At 38.5% G+C, this 26,717-nt stretch overlaps 1 protein-coding gene across 8 annotated transcripts in view; it reads left to right on the plus strand.

Annotated features, from left to right (window-relative positions):
• The window catches only part of stard13a (StAR-related lipid transfer (START) domain containing 13a), a 522,041-nt gene that overhangs the window by 167,136 nt on the left and 328,188 nt on the right, over positions 1-26,717 (plus strand). For 4 of the 8 annotated variants that reach the window (XR_007427471.1, XR_007427469.1, XR_007427468.1 and 1 more), the window contains exons 8-15: positions 3,437-3,596; positions 5,943-6,141; positions 6,239-6,452; positions 8,714-8,828; positions 9,468-9,716; positions 11,638-11,855; positions 14,075-14,251; positions 16,143-17,817. Coding sequence is in view for 4 of the 8 variants with exons in the window: in XM_022681476.2 (XP_022537197.2) it covers positions 3,437-3,596; positions 5,943-6,141; positions 6,239-6,452; positions 8,714-8,828; positions 9,468-9,716; positions 11,638-11,855; positions 14,075-14,251; positions 16,143-16,260 (1,450 nt within the window). In the remaining 4 variants the exon portion in view is untranslated. Of the gene's footprint in view, positions 1-3,436; positions 3,597-5,942; positions 6,142-6,238; positions 6,453-8,713; positions 8,829-9,467; positions 9,717-11,637; positions 11,856-14,074; positions 14,252-16,142; positions 19,011-26,717 lie in introns of those variants that run through there. The other 4 variants (XM_022681476.2, XM_049468923.1, XM_049468922.1 and 1 more) reach the window with 1 other exon arrangement.

The following is a 26,717-nucleotide window of genomic DNA, read 5'->3' on the forward strand; positions in this document are numbered from 1 at the left end:
TCTACTTTAGACTTGTTGTCAAACAAAACAAATTGCAGATAATAAAGACAAACTTTGGAGATAAAAGACCATAAATATAAAGAAAGAGGAGAGAAGACATATTTGACGTATTTGGCCATTTACAAATTGTCCCAAGAGCTTTTACTACTTTCTACTTACCTAAATCTATAAACATTAGTGTGGAGTCAGTCCCCCTTTGCTGCTGTAACGGCAAGTTTGAAACTCTGCAGTTATTGTGTTAGCAGAGTTGGTTTTCTAGCTTTCAGTAGCACATTGCGATTCATTAAGATCTTTTTAGAACCACAAATTCATTCTCTAATGTTTGCAGAGGCAGAATGCATGGCTAGGGGATTGATTTCTTCATCTGTGTCAATGGCAGGGGTGGGCGATATGACCCTAAAATAATATCACGATCATTCATGGTGGCAATATTTGGCGATTACCAAGGGCGTAGGAGCGGACTTGATATTGGGGGGGACACATTTGCCAATATGAACCCAAGCCCACTCTAAAAGTAAATTATTATTATAAGGTGATTTAACAACCTAAACATGTTACTCCACGTTACATTTACTGTTGTTAGAAAAAATTATGCATGCAATGTCTGAATAATATACATACGACAAAAATAATCAGTTATCACCTAATATTTAAAATAATATAACAGATTTGTTTATTATTATTATTATTATTATTATTATTATTATTATTATTATTATTATTATTATTATTATTATTATTATTATTATTATGTCATGTCAATTCTGTTGTATATTTACATTTTCTCCTGCACTTTTTTTTTTACTGAGAGCTCTTCTTAAGATGGTGTCCTTTTTTGTAAAAGAATGTAACTAAGTTTCATAGAGATTTTTTATAAGCATCAGGACATGTGGTCTTACTGTGAACTACAAATGAACAGAAGTCACGTTACAGCAGTGTTTCTCAACCCTGTTCTTACATATTCTACTGCATATTAACACTGTTCTGCATATTTTAGAGCTTCCTCTGCTTTAAAGGCATTTAATAAAGTTAGTGGTGGTATGATGTGTCTAATACACTGCTGGATATACATAATGATTAGTTTAGGCTCCATAGGGGGCTAAATTTGCACACTGTCTTGTTATTTATTATTCTTTGTCTGTATGGTGTTGTATTGTCTGTCTGCACTTTTTGTACTGTTGCACTATTGTTCTGTCTACACTGTGTTTATGTGCACCATGGTCCCTGGAGGAACGTTGTTTCGTTTCACTGTGTACTCTGTATATAGCTGAAATGACAATAAAAACCACTTTGACTTTGACTTTAAAGGATTTTAACAGGTAAACTCAGTAAATTACTGTTTATTAGCTGATCAGCTGGATCAGGTGGAAAATTTTGGGGGCAGTGATCGGGGTTAAGAAACTGCTTTAAACTACAAACACAAAGTACTGTACTAAATTCTGGCTATCCACTACATCTGGCTTCTAGTTAACTAGTTAGCTAAATGAATATTCGTTCATTATAGCTCACACTAAGTTCTGTAATCCTAAATTAATTGAAAATGAAACAGTGATTAGCTGATCAGGTACAGGGCAAGTTAAACATTACATATATAGTTTTTTTTTCTTTAACCTTGACTCCCAATCTAGCTCATTCCAAAGTTAAGCTAACTCACTAACACAGCTGCAGTTTATTAATCACAGTGGGTTTAATCTGTGTGCTGATTCAGAGACGTGTATTTTTAACCAGCTAGCAGAAACATCATCACAGTTGACGTGGTTAACCTCCGTTACCTTTCTTTTAGAAAAATCTCCGTATATCCAGATCTGTTTTAAAATCAGCTGAAGCTGCTGCAGCCCGATCCCGCTGCTAAATCTCACAGCGAGGGGGAGGGGCTTCCAAACAGCAAACTGCCTCTCCTTCGCACGGCGCAAAACCAGCAAGCTGATTGGCTGTTTCTACTGAGAGGCGGGACTTAATACCTGAACCGGCTTCGTGATTGGTCCGGTCTGTCTCCTCATTAACAGTACACCTGATCTGAGCGAAAAGATGTCATTTTTGGGGGGGACAAATCCACCTGTTTCTAATATTGGGTGGGACATGTCCCACCCATCCCCCCCGGTTCCTACGCCTATGGCGATAACGATACTCTTGGCGATATGGCAAAACACTGATTTTTTTTTTTTTTTTTTCAAGAGTACACATCCATAACTGACATATTATAAAAAATACAAGAATTCTATCAGATTTGTAACAGAAGTCAATGATCCAGAATATCATGATACTAATAATAATGCACACTCCATATATCTCAATTTATCCAGGATTAAAGTAAAATAAATGATACTGGACAGAAATAATCTGTCTCCAGTAGATATATAATGGAAAATGAGAACAGTGTGAATTTTTCTTTTGCTAAAAACAGCAAAAAAGTAGCACCCTGATAATTAAGGGTGGGTGACTCACACAAAGCAATCCAGACTGTTCTCATACAGAGTTCCCCAATGGTGGAACAATCTACCTTCCACTACCAGATCAGGAGAATCTCTCGCTATCTTTAATAAACTCCTGAAGACAGAGCTCTTCAAAGAGCACTTACTCTCCTAACACCTCTAACTAACTACTTCTACTACCAGATCAGGAGAATCTCTCACTATCTTTAATAAACTCCTGAAGACTGAGCTCTTCAAAGAGCTCTTACTCTCCTAACACCTCTAACTAACTACCTTCTACTACCAGATCAGGAGAATCTCTCACTATCTTTAATAAACTCCTGAAGACTGAGCTCTTCAAAGAGCACTTACTCTCCTAACACCTCTAACTAACTACCTTCTACTACCAGATCAGGAGAATCTCTCACTATCTTTAATAAACTCCTGAAGACTGAGCTCTTCAAAGAGCACTTACTCTCCTAACACCTCTAACACACTAACTACTTCTAACCCCATTTCCTTCTTCCCCTCCTTCACTTCTCTATCCCTTTATTTCCCTTCGACCTCCTTTGAGCCCTGTCTAAAATGGTTTATCTTAATTCCTATTACTTTTGTATTTCATTATTGTAAGTCGCTTTGGACAAAAGCGTCTGCCAAATGTAATGTAATGTAATGTAATGTAATGTAATGTGATGGCACGATATTTCAGGGTAAAATATCGTTCACGATATTCAAAAATGTTGACGATATGATATGGCAAAACCCTACTCAATGAGACACATTGAAACAACTTAATTTAATAACGAATAGCCATTTAAACACTTTTGTCCATATTATAGTGTATGTCCACATCCTGCCATGCTCCATCATGCACAGTCAATTTAAAGCACTCAAACTGCAGACTTTACAAATCACTATAATATGAAAGAAGGCTTCTACTAACCCAAATCAAGCTTTTCAGTCTGTGAAAGTTACTGCTATTGCTCACACATCTATTGGCCTATTTCTGTGCCCTCCATTCCCAGGTCAGTGCCAAAGTTCATGAAGCGGATGAAGGGACCAGAATACAAGGATAAGAGTGTGTTTGCAGTGCCGCTGATCCTGCATGTGCAGCGCTATGGCCAGCCTCTGCCGCTCTGCCTGCAGCTAGCGTTGCGCTACCTCCGGAGCCAGTGTCTGGACCAGGTCAGTCAGCTTTAACAACAACAGTGCTGTATTAAACTCTAAGAAATATAGGTACAGATTTGTACTTAATAGAGTATAAAGCTTGTCTCTGGAGCTGTATCTTATATTGAGGTACAAAAAAGTACCTTTCAGTGAAAGTCCTTTTTTGTACCCATGTTTTTTGTGCCAGTAAAGATTATAAAGATTATAAACATTATCATCAACTAAATATGGCTCAAAAACTTGATGATCCAAAATTGTCTGGCTTTCAAATAAAAAATGTGCAATTAAAATATACATTGTTTATTAGTACAGTGATACAGAATACTGAATGTACCTTTTGGCTGCAGGTTAAATGGTACAAATTTGTACTTATTGCTGTTAGAAATTACTTTGTACTTCAGAGGGAACAAATCTGACCCTGTAAAGACCAATATTGTACCTTTGAGGGTACAATTATGAAGAGTGTACCTTTGAGTACAAAAAAGTACTCATATCGTACCTCTGTTTTTTAGAGTGTAGGTGACATTATCTAGTATTAATGAACTATGCTTGGAATCCTTAACATATCTTGTGCGTAGCTGTGGCATGCACATGCAAATTTAGTTTGGAAACCTTAAACTGTAAGCTTTTAGCATGTTAGCAGCATGCTCAGCTTAGCTCCAGCTGCTTGGTGGCTGACTACTGCGAGTGCAGACGATACACAGGACCTAGAAGACTGGACTGCTTCTTTAAAATCAGCAAGATTGAATCACTGCTTCCACTGCATTTGTATTTGTACTTTAAATACATTTTTTGTTGTATAATACACAGAAATGCCATAAGTCATGGGATAACAGTATGTACGTTTTTGCTTGAAAGTTTGTGAACCCCTTAAAATGTTCTGAATTTCTGTATAAATACAACCTAAAACATCATCAGATTTTCACACATCCTAAAAGTAGATAAAGAAAACCCAGTTAAACAAATAAGAAAAAAATATTACACTTGGTCATTTATTTATTTATTGAGGAAGATGATCAATATTACATATATGTGAGTGGCAAAAGTATGTGAACCTTTAGGATTTGCACTTAATTTGAAGGTGAAATCAGAGTCTGGTGTTTTCAATCAATACTGTCATTATGAGCCCGAGCTGATTTAACCCCAACATTTCTTTGGTAAGTAGTGCGTTAAAGCTTTTTAAAAAACATTTATGGGCTGCTTGAATGAGAAAATCTGTTTAGAATGATGTTTATTAACACTGCAACACTAAAGAAGCATCAGCTGCCGGAGCCCCGAGAGAGCACAACTGGCCTTGCTCTCTCTGGGTGGGTAGATGGTGCTCTTTCCCCTGATGTCAATCAGCACAAGGCACCTGTGAGCTGATGTTTGGGAACTGAGTCGCTGCTCTTTCCTCCGAGCGTTAGCTCTGTGATGCTAGTCGGCAATGCTACATCAGCAGCAGCTAAAAAAGAGGCAGTGACTGACTTCACATATGTCGAAAAAGGCATGTGATAGTCTTCACCCTCCTTGTGTTGTGGCATCACTAGTGATGAGGGATATATGGCTTACAGCTACTTCGGCCTATCTGACTTGAGCAGAAAAAATAGAAGAAATTAGAAAAAAATCTTGAAAAAAACATCATTTTTTAGATTCTTCTGGACATGGCAAAAGTCATGGGACACGGTATGCATTCTTGCGTAGAGCTGGGCGATATGGCCCAAAAAAAAAAATAAAAAATTCAATTTAAATCGATTTTTTCCCCTACTAAAAATCAAATTGAAGATGAAAGATAAAAAAAAAGATACAAATGTTTAAAAACTAGTTCTTATTTATTTAGTTTTCACTTAAATGTCCCCTTTTTGGTTAAAGTGCAACTAGAAACAAGCTGTTTGGTTCACGTCCAACGCCGCAAAACCGAACCAACTCCTCCCGCGTGCGCTCCCCACACACACACACACACACACACACACACAACACACAACACAACACATAACACCAAAGAACAGAGCAACAAAAGTTTTTAAACATTTGTGCTCTGTTCTTTGGTGTTATGTGTTGTGTTGTGTGTTGTGTGTGTGTGTGTGTGTGTGTGTGTGTGGGGAGCGCGCGCGGGAGGGAGGGAGGGGCGGGGGTGTGCGTGGGAGAGAGGGGCGGGGCTAAGCTCACTCTGAAGTACAGGAGCCCACAGGGGAGTGTCGGTGGTAAAAATTAAAATTCAGAGAAAATCGATTTTCATAAAAACACATCGTGCTTAACTGTAAATTTGAATTAATTGATAAAATCGATGAATCGCCCAGCTCTATGTCAGTGTATTATAATTGTTACTTTTTGTGTTTTTTTTTATTGTCTTTTTATGGATGGTCTTCTCTTGTCTGATCTCAGGTAGGGCTTTTCCGCAAGTCTGGTGTGAAGTCTCGAATCCTGGCTTTGAGGCAGATGTGCGACAGTTCACCAGAGAGTGTGGACTATGAGGACCAGTGTGCGTACGACGTGGCAGATATGGTAAAGCAGTTCTTTAGAGACCTTCCTGAACCATTGCTCACCAGCAAATTGGGCGAGACCTTCCTCCATATTTACCAGTGTAAGTTTCCCTGCATCACAATACATAACCCCTCCCCTCCATCCATCCTGTCTTCTGTCCTCTTCTCGCTGTAAGTATTCTCTCTGCTCCTCTGTAGACGTCCCTAAAGAGCAGCGCTTGCAGGCCGTGCAGGCAGCAATCATGCTGATGGCAGACGAGAACCGTGAGGTCCTGCAGACCCTGCTCTGCTTCCTGAGTGATGTCACTTCCTCTGTGGAGGAGAACCAGATGACACCAATGAACCTGGCTGTGTGTCTCGCTCCCTCTCTCTTCCATCTCAACATTATGAAGAACGACAACCTGTCTCCGAGGTAATAGGCATGCACGTTATTACCCATACTTATCTGTTCTCTCTTTCTTTCTCTCTCTTACTGTGTATTCGTAGCCATAAGCACGCGACTGTCCTCTGTCATTAGCAGCCTGAGGCTCCGAGGCATTTTGTAGAGGTGCGAAGTGTTTTATGAGTTCAAGCTCCAGCATTATCTAGCTATTTATGGGGTGTTGCTGGAATCAGAACAGGCATAGTGGTTTGACAAGGCCAGGAAGGATTGTATGGGACATATCATGGTTGCTATAGCATAGAGGATAACAATACTGCCGTCCAAATGTTGTCCAGCTAATAGCTGGTTTTAGATTATCTAAAGTGGTTGAAAAGCTGGCCATCTGGACAAAAACAAACCTAATGCTGGTAAGCTATATGCTTGTAGCCAGCTGTTGACCAACATAGTGTATCATGTTGCATTTAACATGCTGGTCATGCTGGTCTTTTTTTTTTATTCACGGATTTACTCGAGCAGTGCTATTCCTGTCATAAATGTACCTCAGCAGAGCTACTTTAATCGTAAATTTGGTTCAGAACTGCTACTGAAGTCACATTTGACTAAAATTTACACAGAGAAATAAGGCAGTCTTTTGCTTATGCTAAGTTAGCTCTTTAGAACGAACAAATGAAGTTAAACCTGTCGTTTGTCAGCTCTGTCTTGTGGCGCAAATATAGAACCAATCATCAGATCCCAACAACATTAAGTCCTCCCTCTGAACAGTACTGTGGCCCCAAGTAAGTTTGTAAGCGTTCTATAGGAACCATGTCCATGTAGAATAACCACTGGAACTATTACTCTCCATGCTCAAAATCATTCAGCCCTGCAGTGACACAAAACCACATATTATAGCAACAAAAGTAAATGAGCAAGGCTCTTACTACACCATTTGCCTACCTGTGCCAAATGGCACAAATACCAGTGAATCTCAAAAAATGTAAAATCATTGAATTGTTACTTTATTTCAGTAATTCAGTTCAAAATGTGACATATATTATATAGATGTATTACATACAGAGTGATCTATTTTAAATGTTTAATTTATTGTTGAAGATTATGGCTTACAGACAATGAAAAACCTTAAAATCAGTGTCTCCGATTTTTTTTAAATATATTATATAAGACCAAGCCAAATCCTGCTGGAAAATGAAATCCGCATCGCAATTAAAGGTGTCAGCAGAGAGTAACATAAACTGAAATCACTGCACTGACTTTGGATTTGATATAACACAGTAAACCAACACCAGGCTCTCCAAACCATCACTGATTATCAGTAAATTTTACATTTCATTTGTAAATCAAGAGACCAGAGTCTGGAGGAAGACTGGAGAGACACACAGTCCAAACTGCTTGAGTTCTAGTGTGAAGTTTACACCAATCAGTGATGGTTTTGAGAGACATGTGATCTGCTGGTGTTGATCCACTGTGTTATGTCCATAAGTCCAAAGTCAGTGCAGTGTTTTCCTGGAAACAACTTTTTTGGAGACGTGCATTTCATTTTCCAGCAGGCACACTGCCCACACTGCCAAAAGTACAAATTGGTCTTATATAATATAAAAAAAAATTGAAAACACTGATTTTGGGGATTTTCGTTGACATAATCATCAACAATTAAATAAATAAACGCTTAAAATAGATCACTCTATGTGTAATACAGCTATATATTTTAATTTGAGATGCACTAGTATTTGCATATTTATTTAATTCATTCACTGCAAAAACCTAAACCTTAGCAAGTGAAATTTTCTAAATTTAAGGCAATAAATCTTATTTTCTTCTCTGATAAGACTGTGTGTCTTACTAAGCATTGTGTAAGTGTTAGATTATTTTGCTTGTTTTAGGGATAATTATCTTAATCATTCTTACTTAGAATTTTTACCTTATTTTAAGTCATTTGAACTCAAAATAAGCTCAATCAAGCAGCAATCAAGTTGCTTGTGTCCAAAAACAGGGACTTTTTTGCTTGATTTAGGTGTTTCTTCACTCATTTTGAGACTTTGCCATTGCTTTTTGTAAGAAATCTTACTAAAAAAACGTTGCTTACCCCGTTGGCTTAATATACATATATTTGTCTTAATTTGCATATGTTTTGCCAATGGATTTTTTTACAGTGTTCATTAATAAACAAAATTAAACAGGCTAAAATGTCACTGCTAAACCAGCGTAAATCTTAGGTAAAACTTGTAATGTGACAACCCTCTATTCTATTGCAGCATGATATAATAACCTTTGCTTGTCCCACAATACCTCAGGGCCATCCAGAAGAAGTACGCCACTGGAAGACCTGACCAAAAGGACCTCAATGAGAACCTTGCTGCCACCCATGGACTTGCCCATATGATCACTGAGTGCAACCGGCTCTTTGAGGTAATAAAAAAAAGATAAATCACATTTTGATGCTTTCAGAGGAGCACGTCTTCTTCTTATGTCTCGAGTTATTAATTTATCAGGGATAAAACATGATATAATGATATCCTCCTGAGACCAGGACTTTAGCTTGGTGCGCATTTTTAATTTATTCTGTTTATTCAGGAGTACCTAACAAGTATAAAAAATAAAGAAACTTAACTTTCTCTTTTTTGTATAGGAACATTTTTGCAAAAAAAAAAAAAAAACTTGCCAATTGGGATCAGAAAGACCCAATTAGTCAAAAAACTAATTTTTTTCTTTCTATGGAAAGAAAATAACCTAGTTTCAAACTTTTTTTGTACCTGGTTGTAGAAACTTTTGCCTGGGATTCTCGCCATCTTGTTTTTAATCAGTTAAGCAGTATAATGTTTTCATGTGACCACTAAATAGTACTGGAACAGTGTCTCCATATAAGGCTAAAGGGTCAACGTTTAAAAAAAATTAACAATAACGGTGCAGAGAAGCAGAAATGGAATGTCCACATATGAGGACGCTGGGTCTTAAGAGGATATATTTGTCTGCCACTGCAGTAGAAAGCAGCACTCTTTCCACATAGGATGTGAAAAGCCTCAGCATCAGCATGTTTTTACTCTACAGGTTCCAAAGGAGATGGTCACTCAGTCCAGGAACTCCTATATGGAGGCTGAGCTGCTGGTGCCCCCGCTGGACGAGCTGTGCAAACAGTGTCAGCAGTGTGAGGAAGAGGAAGAGGAAGTAGAAGAGGAAGGCACATATCGCTGTCACCTGCAGCGACAGATCCAGAACCTGCTGAAGGAAGCCAGAGACAAGACCAAGTGCTGGGTAGCCCGACCCAATATTAACAATGTGGAGCTGTCTTTCAGAAAGGTGAGCTAACTATAAATGTGAATACACTACTAATAGTGGTCCATCGGTCTAAAGCGCTGCCACTATGAGCGGGAGGTCGCAGGTTTGAACCTCCGCTCATGCAGCTTTACCATCAAGCTGCCGGCGCTCAGAGGGAGCACAATTGGCCCTGCTCCCTCCGGGTGGGTACAGTAGATGGCGCTCTCTCCCCACATCACTCCTAGGGTGATGTCCGCAGCACAGGGCGTCTGTGAGCTGATGTATCAGAACCGAGTCGCTGCGCTTTCCTCCGAGCGTTAGCGCTGTGATGCTGCTCGGCAATGCTACAGCATCAGCAGCAGCTCAAAAAGAAGCGGTGGCTGACTTCACATGTATCAGAGGAAGCATGTGTTAGTCTTCACCCTCCTGGTGTGTTGAGGTATCACTAGTGATAGGAGGAGTCCTAATGAGTGGGTTGGGTAATTGGCCGTGTAAATTGGGGTGAAAATGGAAAAATTAGAAAAAAAAAAAAAACAATAGATGTATAAATTATTATTTATTCTTTTATAAATCTATTATATTTTATATATATATTGTTTTAACCACATTCAGCAAAATATTTTTGCTTCCTACATTTTTATAATTTAATTTAAAGTGTCATACATGTGTGATGATGGCAATTATTCCGGAAACTTTAACAGACAATTTTGTTAAGCAAATTAATCGTGTCACACAGTTTAAAAAGCCTTGAGATGAGTTAGCAGATTTATTTAGCGATATAAACACAGTGTCGATTACCGGCAAATTCAGGAGGTACATTAATATTTATTCATGCCGAAATTTAGGCTCTCTCTCCCTCTTTTTCTCCCTTTGTCTCACACATTTGTGCGCGCACACACACACAACCATACACACACAGCTGATGGCACGTTTCCTCTTTCCAGGTTGTTTAGTGTGGAACATGAAACTATATAAACATTTATTTGCTCCATTAAAGCTCCCTGTTAAACCCTGTTAAATTCTCAGCACATTAAAATATTCTCATTAACATTAAAAGTACCCCGAGTAGGCCTGTCATGATAACAAATATTTTTGTGGACAATATATTCTCTTAAGACCCAGCGTCCTCATATGAGGACATTCCATTTCTGCTTCTCTGCACCGTTATTGTTAAATTTTTATAAAGCCTTATATGAAGACACTGCCAGTACTATTTAGTGGTCACATGACAACATTATACTTAACGGATTAAAAACAAGATGGCGAGAATCCCAGGCAAAAGTTTCTACAGCCAGTTAAAAAATATCATAGATTTGTTTGATAAGTTTGAAACTAGGTTATTAACTTTCCGTAGAAAGAAAAAAAATAGTTTTTTTGACTAATTGGGGCCTTCTGATCCCAAATGGCAATTTTTTTTTTTTTTTTTTTTGCAAAAATGCTTCCTATACAAAGAGAAAGTTAAGTTTCTATATTTTTTTGTACTTGTTAGTTACTCCTGAATAGATAGAAGAAAAAAAAATGCACACCAAGCTAAAGTCTCGGCCTCAGGAGGATATTGTCCCAGAAATGATTGCGATAAATGATATTATTCTCAATTTAAAACCATTTAAATGCTATTTTAATACCATTTAAAAAGAAAATAGTATATTATAAAACATTTAAGACAACAAACGTGAATAAACATACAAATAAGCACAACATCACAATTTTTTTTAAATTATTGTCCAATTAATGTCTATTAATTGTACGATAGGTCACTAATGCAGTTATAGTGACAGGCCTGATCCTGTTAAATGCTAAAACCAGCATTTTAAAAGTTTGATTCTTGATTATGATCATTTTTTAAGCGATTGACACCACCAAAATAAATATGATTTAAAATAATTTAGTTCTGATTAATCTGATTTTTTTTTTTTTTTTATTAATTTACACTACTAGTCTCTGCTCTTCTTCTTCTTCTCAGGTGGGTGATGGATCTCCACTGCGTCGGTGGCGTGTCTCAGTTGAAGTGGAGGCTCCACCCTGTGTGGTGCTGAACCGTGTGCTGCGAGAGCGCCATCTGTGGGACAGTAACCTCCTGCAGGGGAAAGTTCTGGAAACACTGGACAAGCAGACTGAGGTGTACCAGTATGCCATCAACAGCATGGCCCCTCACCCCAGCAGAGACTTTGTGGTGCTAAGGTAGGGTTAGCTATTTCCTACACTGTCTTTACATCCCATAATACAACACATCCAGTCTGATTCTCATCTATAGAGCTGCTCTTATTATAGCCCATATTATTACATTTATTAAATAGAAATATAATCGCATAATAGGGGTGGGTGATATGTCTCTAAAATAATATCACGATATTTCAGGGTATTTTTGTGATAACGATATACTTGGCGATATAGGAAAACTAAAATAATTCATTCATTTCAGGAATATAGTGTAATATTATAACAGTATAATCATAATGAGGCAAAATAAATAATATAGCATAAAATAATATAATGCAGCAAATAATACTGCAGAATATTTAGTGCATGCATATAAACTGCAAACTAAAACAATTATACAATAAATACACCTAAAGCTTCACAGTAAATAATAGACTACTTTTAAGACAGAACAGCCCTATTATCACCATATGGATTTTTAATATCACTGTATTTCGGTGTTACGATATATTGTATACGATATAATATTGCCCACCCCTATTGCATAATATTGCATATATTATTTTGCAGATAACTTTTAATGATATTCCAACATTGGAATTGCAATATAAAACGTTTAAATATCCTAAATAGATTAAACTAAAATAAATTTTAAAACATAACACCTTATTTATCTTAACAGGATCTAATTGCTATACAAACATAAATGATAATGCTGAGGTCAGAAAAGAAAGAGAGTGAGGTCTTGTCGATATATGCTAATGTTATTATTGTTATTGACAGGCTTAGTCAGATTCATCAGATTGCTAAACATTATTTGCCCCAATTTATTTATTTTCTAATAGCAGAAAATGTTTTGTGAAGTCATGAGACAATGCACAATTGTAAAATTGTACGTTGTCCAATTATTCCTTTGGAATAAAAATTAAACATGAAATGATTTAATGGGTGTGGTGGTCAACTTGTGACTTATTGCTATCTTGACAACAAGATAAGTGACACCCTGATTGGTTTATTTCACGTTATACACAAAACACACCCATTATTAATTAAGTAAAAGAGAATTAGTGGATGCCTTTGCGAGTTTTGAGCCATGCAAGACATACTTCTCCTGTCGTTATGATAGCAAAGACACACTGACACGCCCTAAATCAAGCTGCTTAGTGCAAAGTTCATCTATAGATCACAAAAATACAGCCCTGAGTGTAGAAACAAGGAGATGGTCTTAATTTTGTGACATGGCTCTGTGAATTAAGTCTATCAATGATTTACCCTGTAAAATGAAATTAATAATTAGTAGTTATGTTTTTTTTGTCTTGGATGTATTACAGCACACTGATCTTTTACTTTTAGTATGCTCTATATCAGGGATGTCCAAACTTTTTTGTTGGGGCCAGAAGGAGAAATATATTTGAAGTCACGGGCCACAGACTCTGTAATAAAACAAATAATGAAATATACCACTTTAAATAATACTTTTTTTCCTTATTATTTCATTTACACACCATTTTACTTGACTTACTATCTTTATCTATCTTTGACAGTGTTGTGTAAACTAAGATTTTTCAAATTGATGTTTAATTTCATGATGTCTCTTAATATTAAACTCCTTAATTACGGCAACTTTTAGACTCTTTGACCCGTTTTTCTGCGCTAGAAATGCGCACCCTCTCCGCTTTTAGACTCTTTGGCCCGTTTTTCTGCGCTAGAAATGCGCACCCTCTCTCTTTTAGACTCTTTGGCCCGTTTTTCTGCGCTAGAAATGCGCACCCTCTCTCTTTTAGACTCTTTGGCCTGTTTTTCTGCGCTAGAAATGCGCACCCTCTCCGCTTTTAGACTCTTTACTACTAGTTCTCACTATAAACTCTCTACCTCAGTAACTGCTGTGATTATATATGTTCTATATGTTACAGTATGTTACACATCTCTGCACCTTATCCTCACTATACACTTTATTATACCGTATCGGTACTGCACTGTCCTGTCTTCAAATTGTCTCGTCTTTTGTATTTATTGTATTTATTGTTATTTAGTGTTATAATTTTACGTTGCACTGTCGTCACTCCTGGATATTGTCTATTGCTTGTTGTTCCATGTGGTACCATGGTTCCGGAGGAACGTAATTTCACTACACTGTGTACCTGTACTCAGATATAATGACAATAAAAGCCTCTTGACTCTTAACTTAACTCTCTTGACTAAGGTTTATCTTTAGTAAAAATATTGATCCTGTTTTGTAGGACATGGCGTACAGACATGCCAAAGGGAGCTTGTGTGTTGGTGTCGGTTTCCATTGACCATGAGGACAGCATGCCTATGGCAGGCGTTCGGGGCGTGGTTCTGGAGTCTCAGTACCTGCTGGAACAGTGCGGTTCTGGCAAGTCCAGACTCACACACATCTGCCGAGTGGACCTCAAGTAAGTGTCTTTAATGAGAGTCAGTTTAAAGGGGGATATATATATATATAGCCATATATATTACATTTCTAAGGAAATCTAATACAAAGCTCATTCATTCTTTGTAGAGTTTGGCTCAGTATTGTTTAAAACATTAACTTACAATTTATTCATATGCTTTTTATATATTTTGATGTTAACATGCTTCCAGTAAATAGTTTATTAAGTAAGATTAATTGAGTAATCAGTAGGAAATGAAAATGAGTCTGTGAAATGGCTACAGCAGTGCAATTTCCCATGCCCACCCTCTACAGACACCATGCTCACTCGGGTTGCCAAGCTGAGTACACTGAACCTACACAAACAAGTTCAAGACATATTTAAATTACTTTAACAATGGCAAGCAATGTCAAAAACAAGCCCATGTAGATTTTTTATTACTTTTTTCATAAGTAGTTAGCTAGCGCTAGCTGTGTTAGCCTAAGCTAAGTCTGTTAACCCAAAAAAAGCCCACTGCTCTGAAAAAACACACTCTAGAACTCTAGAGTTACTACTTTATAGTCCCAGTAAAATACTGCATACTTTAGTAGTTTTGGACATAAGATATCCTTAAACGCAATCACATTGAGTCAATATAAGGTATAATATAGGGTATATTATAGGGTATATATATATTTTGCATACTTGTCAATGCTGCCCCTCCGCCTTGACTGCCTGCAGTTCATGTTAGCATGTTTAACATGGCTGAATTAGCCAGCCTAGTCCAGATCACTTTAGCTAACCTTGCTAAGCTATCTAGCTAGCTCAATACCCTCTTCTTTGTTACTTCATCTGCACACAGACCACTGATATGAATGTGAACAGTTGTTGTTTTTTCTTCAATGACCTGGATAAAGTAGCTAAGCTAACCTGATCTAACCTTCTAAGGTCAAAATCTTCTCCAGGTGTTGAACTCACTGCCAATATTTACTCTTGTTTTATTTCGTCTTTGGTCATTGAGCTTTTTGGATGAATACAGAAGCTTTCTAGGCTGTGTAGCAGCTAAGATTTACTTGCTAGCTTCCATGGATGCTGTTGTCTTTTTAAAACTGGCAACCTCAGGAGTGGAATTAATGTTGAGAGTCAGAGGCCTCACCCACACAGATTTCCAGGATATACTGCTCAGTAGGGGTGTGCAATATATATATATATCGTATGCGATAATATCGCCAACATTTTTGAATATCGTAAAGGATATTTTGCCCTGAAATATCGCGTCATCGTTAAGTTTGCTGTTTTTATCAAAAGAAAAAATCACACTGTTCTCATTTCCCATTATATATCTACTAGAGACAGATTATATCTGTCCAGTATCATTTATTTTACTATAATCCTGGATATATGGAGATATTGCATAATGCATTTAGGGGTGTGCCATATCATATCATATGCAATAATAAAATGTAATTTTCATTTTGTTGCAGTAGTGTATTCTCAAAAAAAAAAAAAAACAGTGTTTTGTCATATCGCCAAGAGTATCGTTATCGCAAAAATACCATGAACTATCGTGATATTATTTTAGGGCCATATCGCCCACCCCTACTGCTCAGTTGTAGTAAGAAAATACTATCTTTAGCTAAAAATAGATGACAGTGCTCAAACTTTACACATTTCCTTAACATCTGTAGACACATCCTGATTATTTTATCATTTACTACTGAAACTATAATCCTTAATGTTCCTTTACGTAGACTTGTTCATGTGGATTTTACAATATGTGACATACTGATATCGATAAAAATGGACAAAAGTACCTCATAAGCAGAATCACCTGAAAAATTGCTTTAAAATTTTAAAGCATGAATTTTGTCTGTACTGTTTCTGTCTTTCCTGTTTTTTTACTGATTGCTCTTCTTTGTTTGTTGTCTTTCAGGGGGAAGTCTCTGGAGTGGTATAACAAAGCATTTGGACATCTATGTGCTGCTGAGGTGGCCTCCATCCGCAACTCCTTCCAGCCTCTTGATACTGAAGGCCCCGAGACCAAAATCTAAGCCTGACTGTAGAGGAAGACATGGAGTGTCTGGAGGATCAGAGTTAGAGCCAGGAAAACACAGTCCAAAGATCCGAGCGGACCAGGGTCGCGATGGATGTGTAGGGTTTAAGTGGGTCAGAACGTGAGAGAGGTGGAACGATTAGAAAGTTGAAAAAGTAAAGGGATGAAAAGAGAGTGAAAGAGATTGATGGACATTTTTGCAGCTATAACCAGACTCTCAAAATAACAGACTAACAGACATATAACCCCTGATTCCAATGATCCTTTTTGATGATTTGTTGTGCAGTATTTTAACTGAAATTAGATCCAATAAGGGCGCTTGGCTTGTTATATTTCTGGGTAGTCAGAACTCCACTGCCAGCCCGACAGGGTCCCGGACTGGTGGATGTAATTGTGAGCAGAGTGAGTGCAGAGTGGAGGTGTAGGGATGAGAAGCGAAGGCCAGAGAAAGTGATGAGCGAGGCTCTGCGGCTGTCAGTCAGCTTTGCATATACAGTAGAAGCAGTCAGTGTGAAACGGTGGTCTGCTGGTCAAGTCTATTTTATTTTTTCACAGCTGTGCTTTAAGCCTGCCTGCGCAGAAAAGTACTGTACTAACTCCTGCAGATAGCGCTGAGGCGTGCAATACTGTGTTAACCATTGCGTTATGTCTTCGTCGAGCACTATGTTCTGCTTTAGTAGCTTTTATAAAAGTAGACATCACTTCAGCCCCATTTATTGTGTCTAGCTGGTGCATTAAGGGCGTTTGTTTTCACACCTGTAATTGGTTTACTCTTGGTTTGGCATTTTTTCATTGCTGTAGTAATTATCTGGACAGGATACCAGTAGAACTGGCCTTTAGCTCGAACCTGCTGAGTGCACCTAATAGTTGGGTCGGATCCAGGTTCTTAATGCGGTCGTTTTGTTCCACATCTGAGTACGATTACTGTATTCACTAGGGCTGTGTGAATAACCATGTTTATATCGTTATCGCAAAGTAAATTTTCACTATAAGCTTATAGTGAAAGATCTGCGATAGCACCTTTAATAACAGCATAACAGCAAACTCTTAACACTTGCATTACACGTGTTCAGCAACAGAGGGAGCTCTTCATGCTGCAGAGTGTGCTCACATGTGTACGCACAAATAGGCTGGATGTAGAGCGAGGCAGAGTGAGGTATAGTGAGGTAAAGGTAAAAAGTAAATTCCCACTAAATGTAAAAAACAGAGACTGTAAAAAAGATGGACGTCGTGTCGCCGTTCCCATTCATTTAATGAAAATGAAGCCAAAATCTTCCTCCATGTTTGTGATCCTGATACCCGATTCTGCGCAGTAGAGACCGGAGGAGGGAGAAAGACTGTGGAGAGACCGCCTACTAATTTAAATAACCCCGCCCCTGAGGGCTGCCTCGAGGTCACAGGCTGCAGAGCGGAGCGGAGCGGAGCTGACGGTCTGTTATTGGCCCCGCCCATAACCAGCCCTTTTACAATAACCACACGTTTGTTGAATAGAGCTGAATAACGTTTTAAAAAACGAATTCTGTGAGGATATAAAAATTTAACAATATAAGCAGAGGTTACACTGGCTGCTGCATTTAAATAATGGAGGTAGAATTACAGTATATTAGAAAAAAACGTGATTGAAAGTTGTTCTGTTTTAATATTGAAACCTATGGGGATGGGTGGGGCTACACAGCTTTCTGAAACCGAACAGCAGGGGGCGCCCGACCTGTGGTGGCTTCACTTTTGAGAGACGATGCTCTGTCCAGCTATGTACAGTCTATGGTAAAAACAAACTGATTTAACCAGATTAAAATGTACAGGTGTGAAAACACCCTAAATGTCAGTTTCTGCATTTAGGCCCCACTTACTGTTGCACTTCTTACGGATATTAGGTGATTATTTGGTGATTAGTCCTTGTTAAATTAGTATTAGAGATTATGCAAATATGATCGACCACAAGACGATTTTCTAATTGTGTCATTTATGGTGATTTATGGTCATTAATGTCATTCAGGAGAGCCACTAAAATCATGTAATACTGAGCGGGAGGAAACTGACTGGAGTTGGACACAAAAAGCCAAGCTGTACTTCTTTTAGTGCAGATGCAAAGGACATTAAAATAAGTGTTAGATAATAGATAGACATTTAATTAAAGTGTCATGAATTCATGTTATTATTATTATTATTATTATTATTATTATTATTGTTATTATTGTTATTGTTGTTATTGTTGTAGTTGTAGCCATGTCATTGTCATGCTATACAATGTCTAGGACATTAATCCATTCCACTGCTTCTAAGAAGCATGTCTGTATTCATTTTTACACACAACACTGTATATCTAGAACAAACCGTGTCACTGTAAATATTTGCATGTGTATGTGTATATGTGTATATATACATATTTTACAGTATATATTTTGTACATAAGTGATGCTTATAGGCAGATTTACCTGCTTTCTCTGCTCATAATGGTTTTGGTTTTGTTTTTTGATTTTTGTTTTGTTTTGTTTTGTTGTTTTATGTATTTTCGTGTATTATTAATATGTTAAAAACAATGCAATACCAAAAGAACTGTAAGCTGGTCTTTCCATGCTTCTCTTTGCTGCGTGAGAACAGTGTGTGTGTGTGTGTGTGTGTGTGTGAGTTTGACGGGAGCTCAGTGGAGATGGGTGGAGATGGCTCCAAAAAGTAGTTTGAAGCTGTAGAGCGGCGGACAGGGTGTCTCAACATCGTGATCAGTACAATTAAAACATCGTTGAAATACATGAGTGTGGGGTCCCTTTTTTTGTTAGAGTCACACATCATCTGATATTTATTGTTATTAAAGTAATTAACATGAAAAAATCTTTGTGTAACTCCACTTAAGTTAACATACATTTGCATACCCACATTAATATTCGAAAATAAGCACATTTATTTTCAATGTTTCCTTGTGAATTAGATGTAAAAATATTCCAACTAGGCCAGGGCAGTATATAACTGTCAGGGTGCACCAGGTAGGGAGACGTGGAGGCAGACGTAAAGTAAGGTAAGAAATAATTTATTAAACAAAGAACAAAGAAACAAACCAAAACAAACAAGTGAAACAAGAGAACATAAACCTAAACAAACAGGAGACAATAAACAAACAAACATAGAGGCCAACAGAGGGAAACTAAATAATAACTGAAACAAGACCAACAAAAACTAAACAAAACAGGGAGGACAAGGAAATAAACAAGATACTAACAAAGGAAAAATCAACTAGGATAAACAAAACAAAACGGAAATAAACAAGGAACTAGAAAAAAACAAGAAACAAACAAGAAGATAAACTCTGAACTAGTAAAAGGGCTATGAAAACATACGACACGCGGAGAGACAAAACAACAGGGGAAGGTGCAAACACCGACAGCAAACACTGACACAGGAGGACTATTTAACACACACAGGAAGTGAAAAAAAACAATTGGGGCTAGGGGGCGGAGCTACGAATTAACACAGGTGGAAAACTACTGACACAGGCTGTGTCTCAATTCAGGGGCTGCATCCTTCGAAGGAGGGTAGGCTGCGATGGCAGTACTGAAATGGGACAGTCTACCCTGCAGAGTATTTCCTGTTTCCTGTTTGAGATTCTACCCGCCACAACTAAAGTCAGAGCTGAGAAATGAGCCAGAGATTTTGATCTAGTTTTGATTCAGACCACAAAATACCAAATTAATTAAGTCCAGGTTAATTAACTGTGCAGTTACTTAAATGTTTTAAATGTGAACGGGTGGAACTGAACATAAAAAAATAAAAGGGCGTTTGCAATGAAGTTGGAAAAAAGAGAATAAATTAGAATAAAGTATTATTCAGTTTATATATATATATATATATATATATATATATATATATATATATATATATATATATAGTATTATGTAGTTTATAGATATATAAATACTATTTATATAAACTAAACAATACTCATAAATAAACTAAATAATACATTAAGACATACACACAGATATATATATTATTTAGTTTATGTAAATAAATATATGTATTTATATATCTATAAACTAAAAACATATAACAACATAAACATAATACTTCATATATAAACTAAATAATACTTTAAATTATATAATATATAAATAATATTTATAATATCTATAAGTTTTTATATATCTATAAACTACATAATACAGCCGACTTCTCTGCTGACTCCGCCCTTTTCGTGCTGAAATAAGCCGGCGCGCAATGAATCTTGGGATACTGTAGGCTGTGAAGGATACACCCGATGCATCCTTCGTTTCCAAGGAAAAAAAACGCTGCATTCATTCAATGTTTTTGTATTTCTTTCTCTTTTTTTTTTGCTAAAAGTCAGCAGCCCATTTTAATCTTACATGCAGCTTTTATATTAAACACGGTGTAAACGTCCTGTTTTTCAGTTAAGGAAAAGTGTAAAATATGAAAATCACTGCAACATAAGAGTTCTTTACAGGTTTCTATTTACTGAGATAAACTCTGGAGTCTTCTATATGTAAAGCTGTACAATCTCTGTTATGCCATTTAAAAATTGCATTAAAAAGTAATTTGATTAATCTGATTAATTTGATTAACTTCCCAGCCCTAATGTCCCTGTTCTATAGTGACAAATACTGGCAGTGTCATTATCAATGGTGATTAGATAAAGAGCACCAGTAAAAGCCTATTATTATAACAACAGTTATTAATAAAAGCTGCACCATCACACTGAACACGGGGGCCCCCCAGGGCAGTGTCCTGAGTCCTCTGCTGTTCACCCTGCTGACTCATGACTGTGCTGCAAAACACAGTTCTAACTGCTTTATCAAGTTCGCCGATGAAACAACCGTGCTGGGTCTCACCACCAAAGGCGACGAGTCAGCATACAGAGAGGAGGTGCAGCGGCTGACAGACTGGTGTACAGTCAACAACCTTCACCTGAATGTGGACAAGACAAAGGAAATGGTTGTTGACTTCAGGAGAGCACAACACACCCACTCTCCACTCAACATCGACGGGTCCTCTGTGGAGATTGTTAAGAGCACCAAGTTCCTTGGTGTCCACTTAGCAGATAACCTCACCTGGACCCTGAACACCAGCTCGACAGCCAAGAAAGCCCTGCAGCGTCTCTACTTCCTCCGGAAGCTGAGAAAGGCCCGTCTCCCTCCACCCATCCTCACACTCTTCTATAGAGGGACCATTGAGAGCATCCTGAGCAGCTGCATCACTGCCTGGTTTGGGACCTGCACCGTCTCTGACCGCAAGACCCTCCAGCGTATTGTGAGGACAGCTGAGAGGATCATCGGCGTCTCTCTCCCCTCCATCACGGACATTTACACCACCCGCAGCATCCGCAGCATTGTGAATGACCCCACCCATCCCTCACACGAACTGTTCTCCCTCCTGCCTTCGGGAAGAAGGTACCGCAGCATCCGGTCCAGCACGACCAGATTCTGCAACAGCTTCTACCCCCAAGCCATCAGACTCCTTAACTGCAGAGACTGAACTGATGGTTTTTCTGTACATGCACACACACTCTTACCCCACTTACCCCAGAAAATGGAAAGCACTAAAAACCCTACTACCTCACTGGACTCTATTGCACACTGTGTAATAGAGTAATTACTACTTGCACACTGCAAAATTTGCACACTGTCTTGTTGTTTATTATTCTTTGTCTGTATGGTGTTGTATTGTCTGTCTGCACTTTTTGTACTGTTGCACTATTGTTCTGTCTACACTGTGTTTATGTGCACCATGGTCCCTGGAGGAACGTTGTTTCGTTTCACTGTGTACTCTGTATATAGCTGAAATGACAATAAAACCACTTTGACTTTGACTTTAATAAACTGACATTCTTTACATTGCATAAAAATGGACAGAAAATCTTGCAATACTTATGCAAAATGATAAAATTGACAAAAAAAAACAACATTTTATTAGAGTTATGATTTTGCATACATAAGCCATTTAGTGAAATGTGTCATTACTGGCCAAAATCATTTTAATCATCTTACTGATTTTATGTGCTTTTAGGATTGGGGAAAGTGGTCTTAATTTTGTCTGAGTGGTATAAAAAAAAAGCCTTTTAAAAAGTGTCTGCAGATACTCTGTATGACAGAAGTGCATGACAAACATTTTTGTACTGTTTGTTATTTTAAAAGGATATTTTTACATGCGAGTTATATCAGTATGATCCAGTAAATGTGTAAATCGATATGGTTAAACTACATTAAAAAAAAAATTAATCTTAAGTAAAATGTAACATTGGAACATGCTTATTTTATTGCAAAAAAATATTTTAAGTGATCTCATCCAGTAGAAAGTGGACTTGTAACACGGAAGAGGCAGGATGCAATTGCAAGTCCATTTTATTTTTTGACATAACAAAAAACAAACCAAAAACTGACACAAAGAAAATAAACACTGACACTTAAAGACTGTAAAACAAAAGATAAACTAGATCTTTAGAAGCAAAGAATAAAACACTATAAAGACAACAAACCAGAACTGTAGACCAAAACAGCAAACACACGGGACGGGGTCAAACCAAAAGCACGACAAAGAACAAAGGAGCACATGGGGTATTTATACACAGGCACACACTAGGGGCACCTGTGGAGGTAATGAGGGGGCGGAGTTACAAATGAGCCAGGCGGGGTTACAGATGACAGGGCAGGACTAAGGCAGAGACAGGACAATAACCAAAACAATGCCATGTGCTCAAAAAGCACATGGCTAGGGACACAACTTCACAACTACACCCCTCATCCTTTGCTGGTTATTGATCAGGGGTGGGTTTCCCGAAAGCTTCGTAACGCTAAGAACTTCATTAAATCGTACTTAAGATTGATCCTCAATTAAAGAGTGTCTCCCAAACCCGTGCGTAGCTAAAGTACTACGTAAACTCTCTCGCAGATTAAACCCGAGGAACCTGACCCAGTTCTTATTCTTAAAGAACTATTTTAACTGAATTCTGCTTGCAGTTCTGCACCTTAAACACCAGGGACCACCAATTCTGAGGGAGAAAAAATATTATGCAAAATGAAACCTTGTGTTACACACTTTACTTACCTTTACTGGTGAAATACAAATAGGTGAAACCTGAGTGTAATCAATTGTACCTTAGTATTTCACCATAAACAACATACTGGCATGTCTGGCATAACTTACACAAAACCAACCCAGTGATTCTTTTACAGGTGCAAGTGGGAAATTAACTATATTTCAAATGGCCAAAAAAAATACAGAATAAAAGCTTTTATATTCGTAGACCAAGGCAAGCCATGAACACTACCTACGTCTGGGGTGAGCTTCCCGAAAATTAAAATCAATCATGCGAATAACGAACAAACGCAACAACACATGACGTGAGAAAAGATTGAGCCATGTTTTTCCCAGCTCCAGCTCAAATCACCAAATCACCATCTCAGGTGAGTTTAGGTCAGGAGAGGCCATGCACTTTTTTTGTTTACTAGATAATTTCATATGTGTGACTAAATTTTTTTATGTTTTTAAGATTAATCTACAATGTAGAAAATAAATCACAAAAAAAAAAAAACATTGAATGAGACATGTCCAAACTTTTGACTGCTACTCTTCTATATATTTGCAAGTTGACACATATAGGTGCATATATGTCACAGTAACAGCCTGGTTACAGAATGCACAGGCTTGAAGACAGCAGATTTGAATTAATTGCCTTTTTTTTTTTTAGATAAACCAATTTAAGCCTTTTTAAAATTGCATGGACACCCTGGACACATTTATATATAGATGCATGCAGAGTAAATCTCAGTAGAGGGACTTCTGCTGTGCTTCTGTCAGAAACCTGTACAGAAAGCTATTAAGTGGCAGTGATTTTCATATTTGACACTTTACTTGAACAGACCACTGAAGTCATGTTGTCATTTTGTAGTCGGCGCCATGTTGTTTATGCCCATATTTGGGGTTCCGGTACAACTTTAAAATAAGACTACCTTTATAAAGGGTTTATAAATGGTTTACAATTAGTTTATTAATGGTTACTAATTAGGTTGTAGATGCCTTAAAATCATTAATAATCAGTTATAACACATACGTAGAAAGGCCAACTTGTCTTCAGTCACCACCTCAGCCTCCGCTTCAAGCTCCTCTGCAGTCTCAGCCACTGCAGCTACCTCATCTGCAGCCTCAGCAGCCACAGCCAGTGCCTCCGCCTCATCTGTCACCACCTCAGCCTCCGTTTCAAGCTCCTCTGCAGTCTCATCCACTGCAGCTACCTCATCTGCAGCCTCAGCAGCCACGTCCATTGCTGCAACCTCAGCAGCCACAGCCAGTGCCTCTGCCTCATCTGCGACCACCGCAGGCTCGGCCTCAGCTTCAACTGCAGTCTCAATTGCCACCTCATCCACAGTTTCAGCCTCAGCCTCAGGCTCAAACACCCTCTATGCCCAGCTCGCCACATGACAGTCACATGATAAAGGTATTGGAAAATCAAAATGAATTGACCAGACTCCTCATGAAACAACAGTTGTCATCCACCTTACCACAGGGTAGCATTCCGTTCTTTGATGGTGAGGTCCTCGAATATAAGTCATTCCTTCACAGCTTTAAAAACATGATTGAACGTAAAACCGATAACCATAGAGACCGTTTACAATTTCTCATTCAGTACACAAAGGGCCAAGCCCAGCGGTTAGTTAAGAGCTGTGAATATATGGCCCCAGATAGAGGATACCAAAAGGCCTTGAAATTACTGAAGGAAAACTTTGGCAATGAGTACCAAATCTCTTGCGCTTATTTAGAAAAGGCCCTCTCATGGCCTCAGATCAAACCTCAGGATGCCAAGTCCCTGCAAGATTATGCCATGTTCTTGAGGAGCTGCTGCAATGCAATGGAAGAGATGTCGTACATGGAGGAGCTGGACACCATATCCACCATGAAAAGCATTGTGGTGAAGTTGCCCTATAAACTCAGGGAGAAATGGCGCAACAAGGCGTTTGAGTTACACCAACAACGCGAAAGCAGGGTAAGAATTTTAGACCTTGTCTCTTTTTTGGAAAAACAGGCTCGCATAGCAGGTGACCCCATGTATGGTGATCTCCAAGACCAGTCAGCTGTTAAAGGAAAGGCAAAGGCTTCTGTTAAAACAAGGCCTTCCAAGCCCTCTAGCAGTAGCTATGCAACTAGTGTAGCCCATGTTGTAGGAGCAAATCCTGACCCATTATGTCCATTTTGCAGCTATAAACATGCACTAAACTCATGCCAGAAGTTCATGAAAAGGGCCCATAGAGACAAGTTAAGCTTTTTGAAAACCAAGGGCATCTGCTATGGATGTCTTAACCCAGGCCACATTAGTAAAGATTGCAATAGGCGTCTTACTTGTAATGTGTGCAAACGAACCCATCCCAGCATCCTTCACATTGCAACCAAGGAAACAGACAGTCCATCTGTTATTAGTGTAGCAGAGTCTTGTGGTCATATAGGGGCCGGAGACCATGAGAGTGTTCTTTCCATTGTTCCGGTTAAAGTCAAGGCAGCAAAGGGCAGCCATGTCATACAAACATACGCTCTGCTGGATCCTGGGTCTTCTGCCACTTTCTGCTCAGAGGCGCTCATGACACGTCTCAATCTAAGAGGAAAGAGAGCACACATACTTCTGCGCACCATGAACCAGGAAATGTCAGTCCCAGCACATGTCATATCAGGATTAGAGGTCTCAGCACTGGACAGCGACACATTCTTCCACCTTCCTGACACCTTGACTCAAAAGGATATGTCAGTAACCAATAGCAGCATCCCCAAGCAAAGTGACCTGGCGCATTGGGCATACTTAGGTAAGGTCACTATTCCCTCCATTACTTCAAAAGTGGAACTGTTGATTGGCACAAATGCTCCACATCTATTAGAACCATGGGAGGTAATACATAGCCAAAATGGGGGCCCCTATGCAGTTAGAACACTGTTAGGGTGGGTGGTAAATGGGCCATTGAGAAGTGCTGCTGGTACTGGAGGTAGTGTGACAGTCAATAGGATCTCCGTTGCAAGTCTGGAAAAGCTGCTAATCTCACAGTACAATCAGGATTTTCAAGAAAATGCATCAGAGGAAAAGACAGAAATGTCTGTCGAGGACAAAACTTTCCTACGCATGGCGAATGAGGCAATACTGGAGAATGGCCACTACAGTTTGAAGCTTCCTTTCAGGAAAGACAATGTGTACATGCCAAGCAATAGGCAAATGGTAGAACAGCGTCTGTATAGCCTTAAAAGAAAGATGTCAAAGAATGAGCAGTTCAAACAGGAATACACAGCATTTCTCACTGACGTCTTTAAAAACAACTACGCAGAGGAAGTCCCACAGGAGGAACTCCTGCAGCCACCCGGAACAACCTGGTTTTTGCCACACCACGGGGTTTACCACCCTAAGAAGAAAAGGCTCAGGGTAGTGTTCGACTGTGCTGCATCATTCCAAGGTGTGTCGCTCAACACCGAACTGCT

Source organism: Astyanax mexicanus, chromosome 20 (genome assembly GCF_023375975.1).
Source record: "Astyanax mexicanus isolate ESR-SI-001 chromosome 20, AstMex3_surface, whole genome shotgun sequence".
In the NCBI taxonomy this organism is placed as follows: Eukaryota; Metazoa; Chordata; class Actinopteri; order Characiformes; family Acestrorhamphidae; genus Astyanax; species Astyanax mexicanus.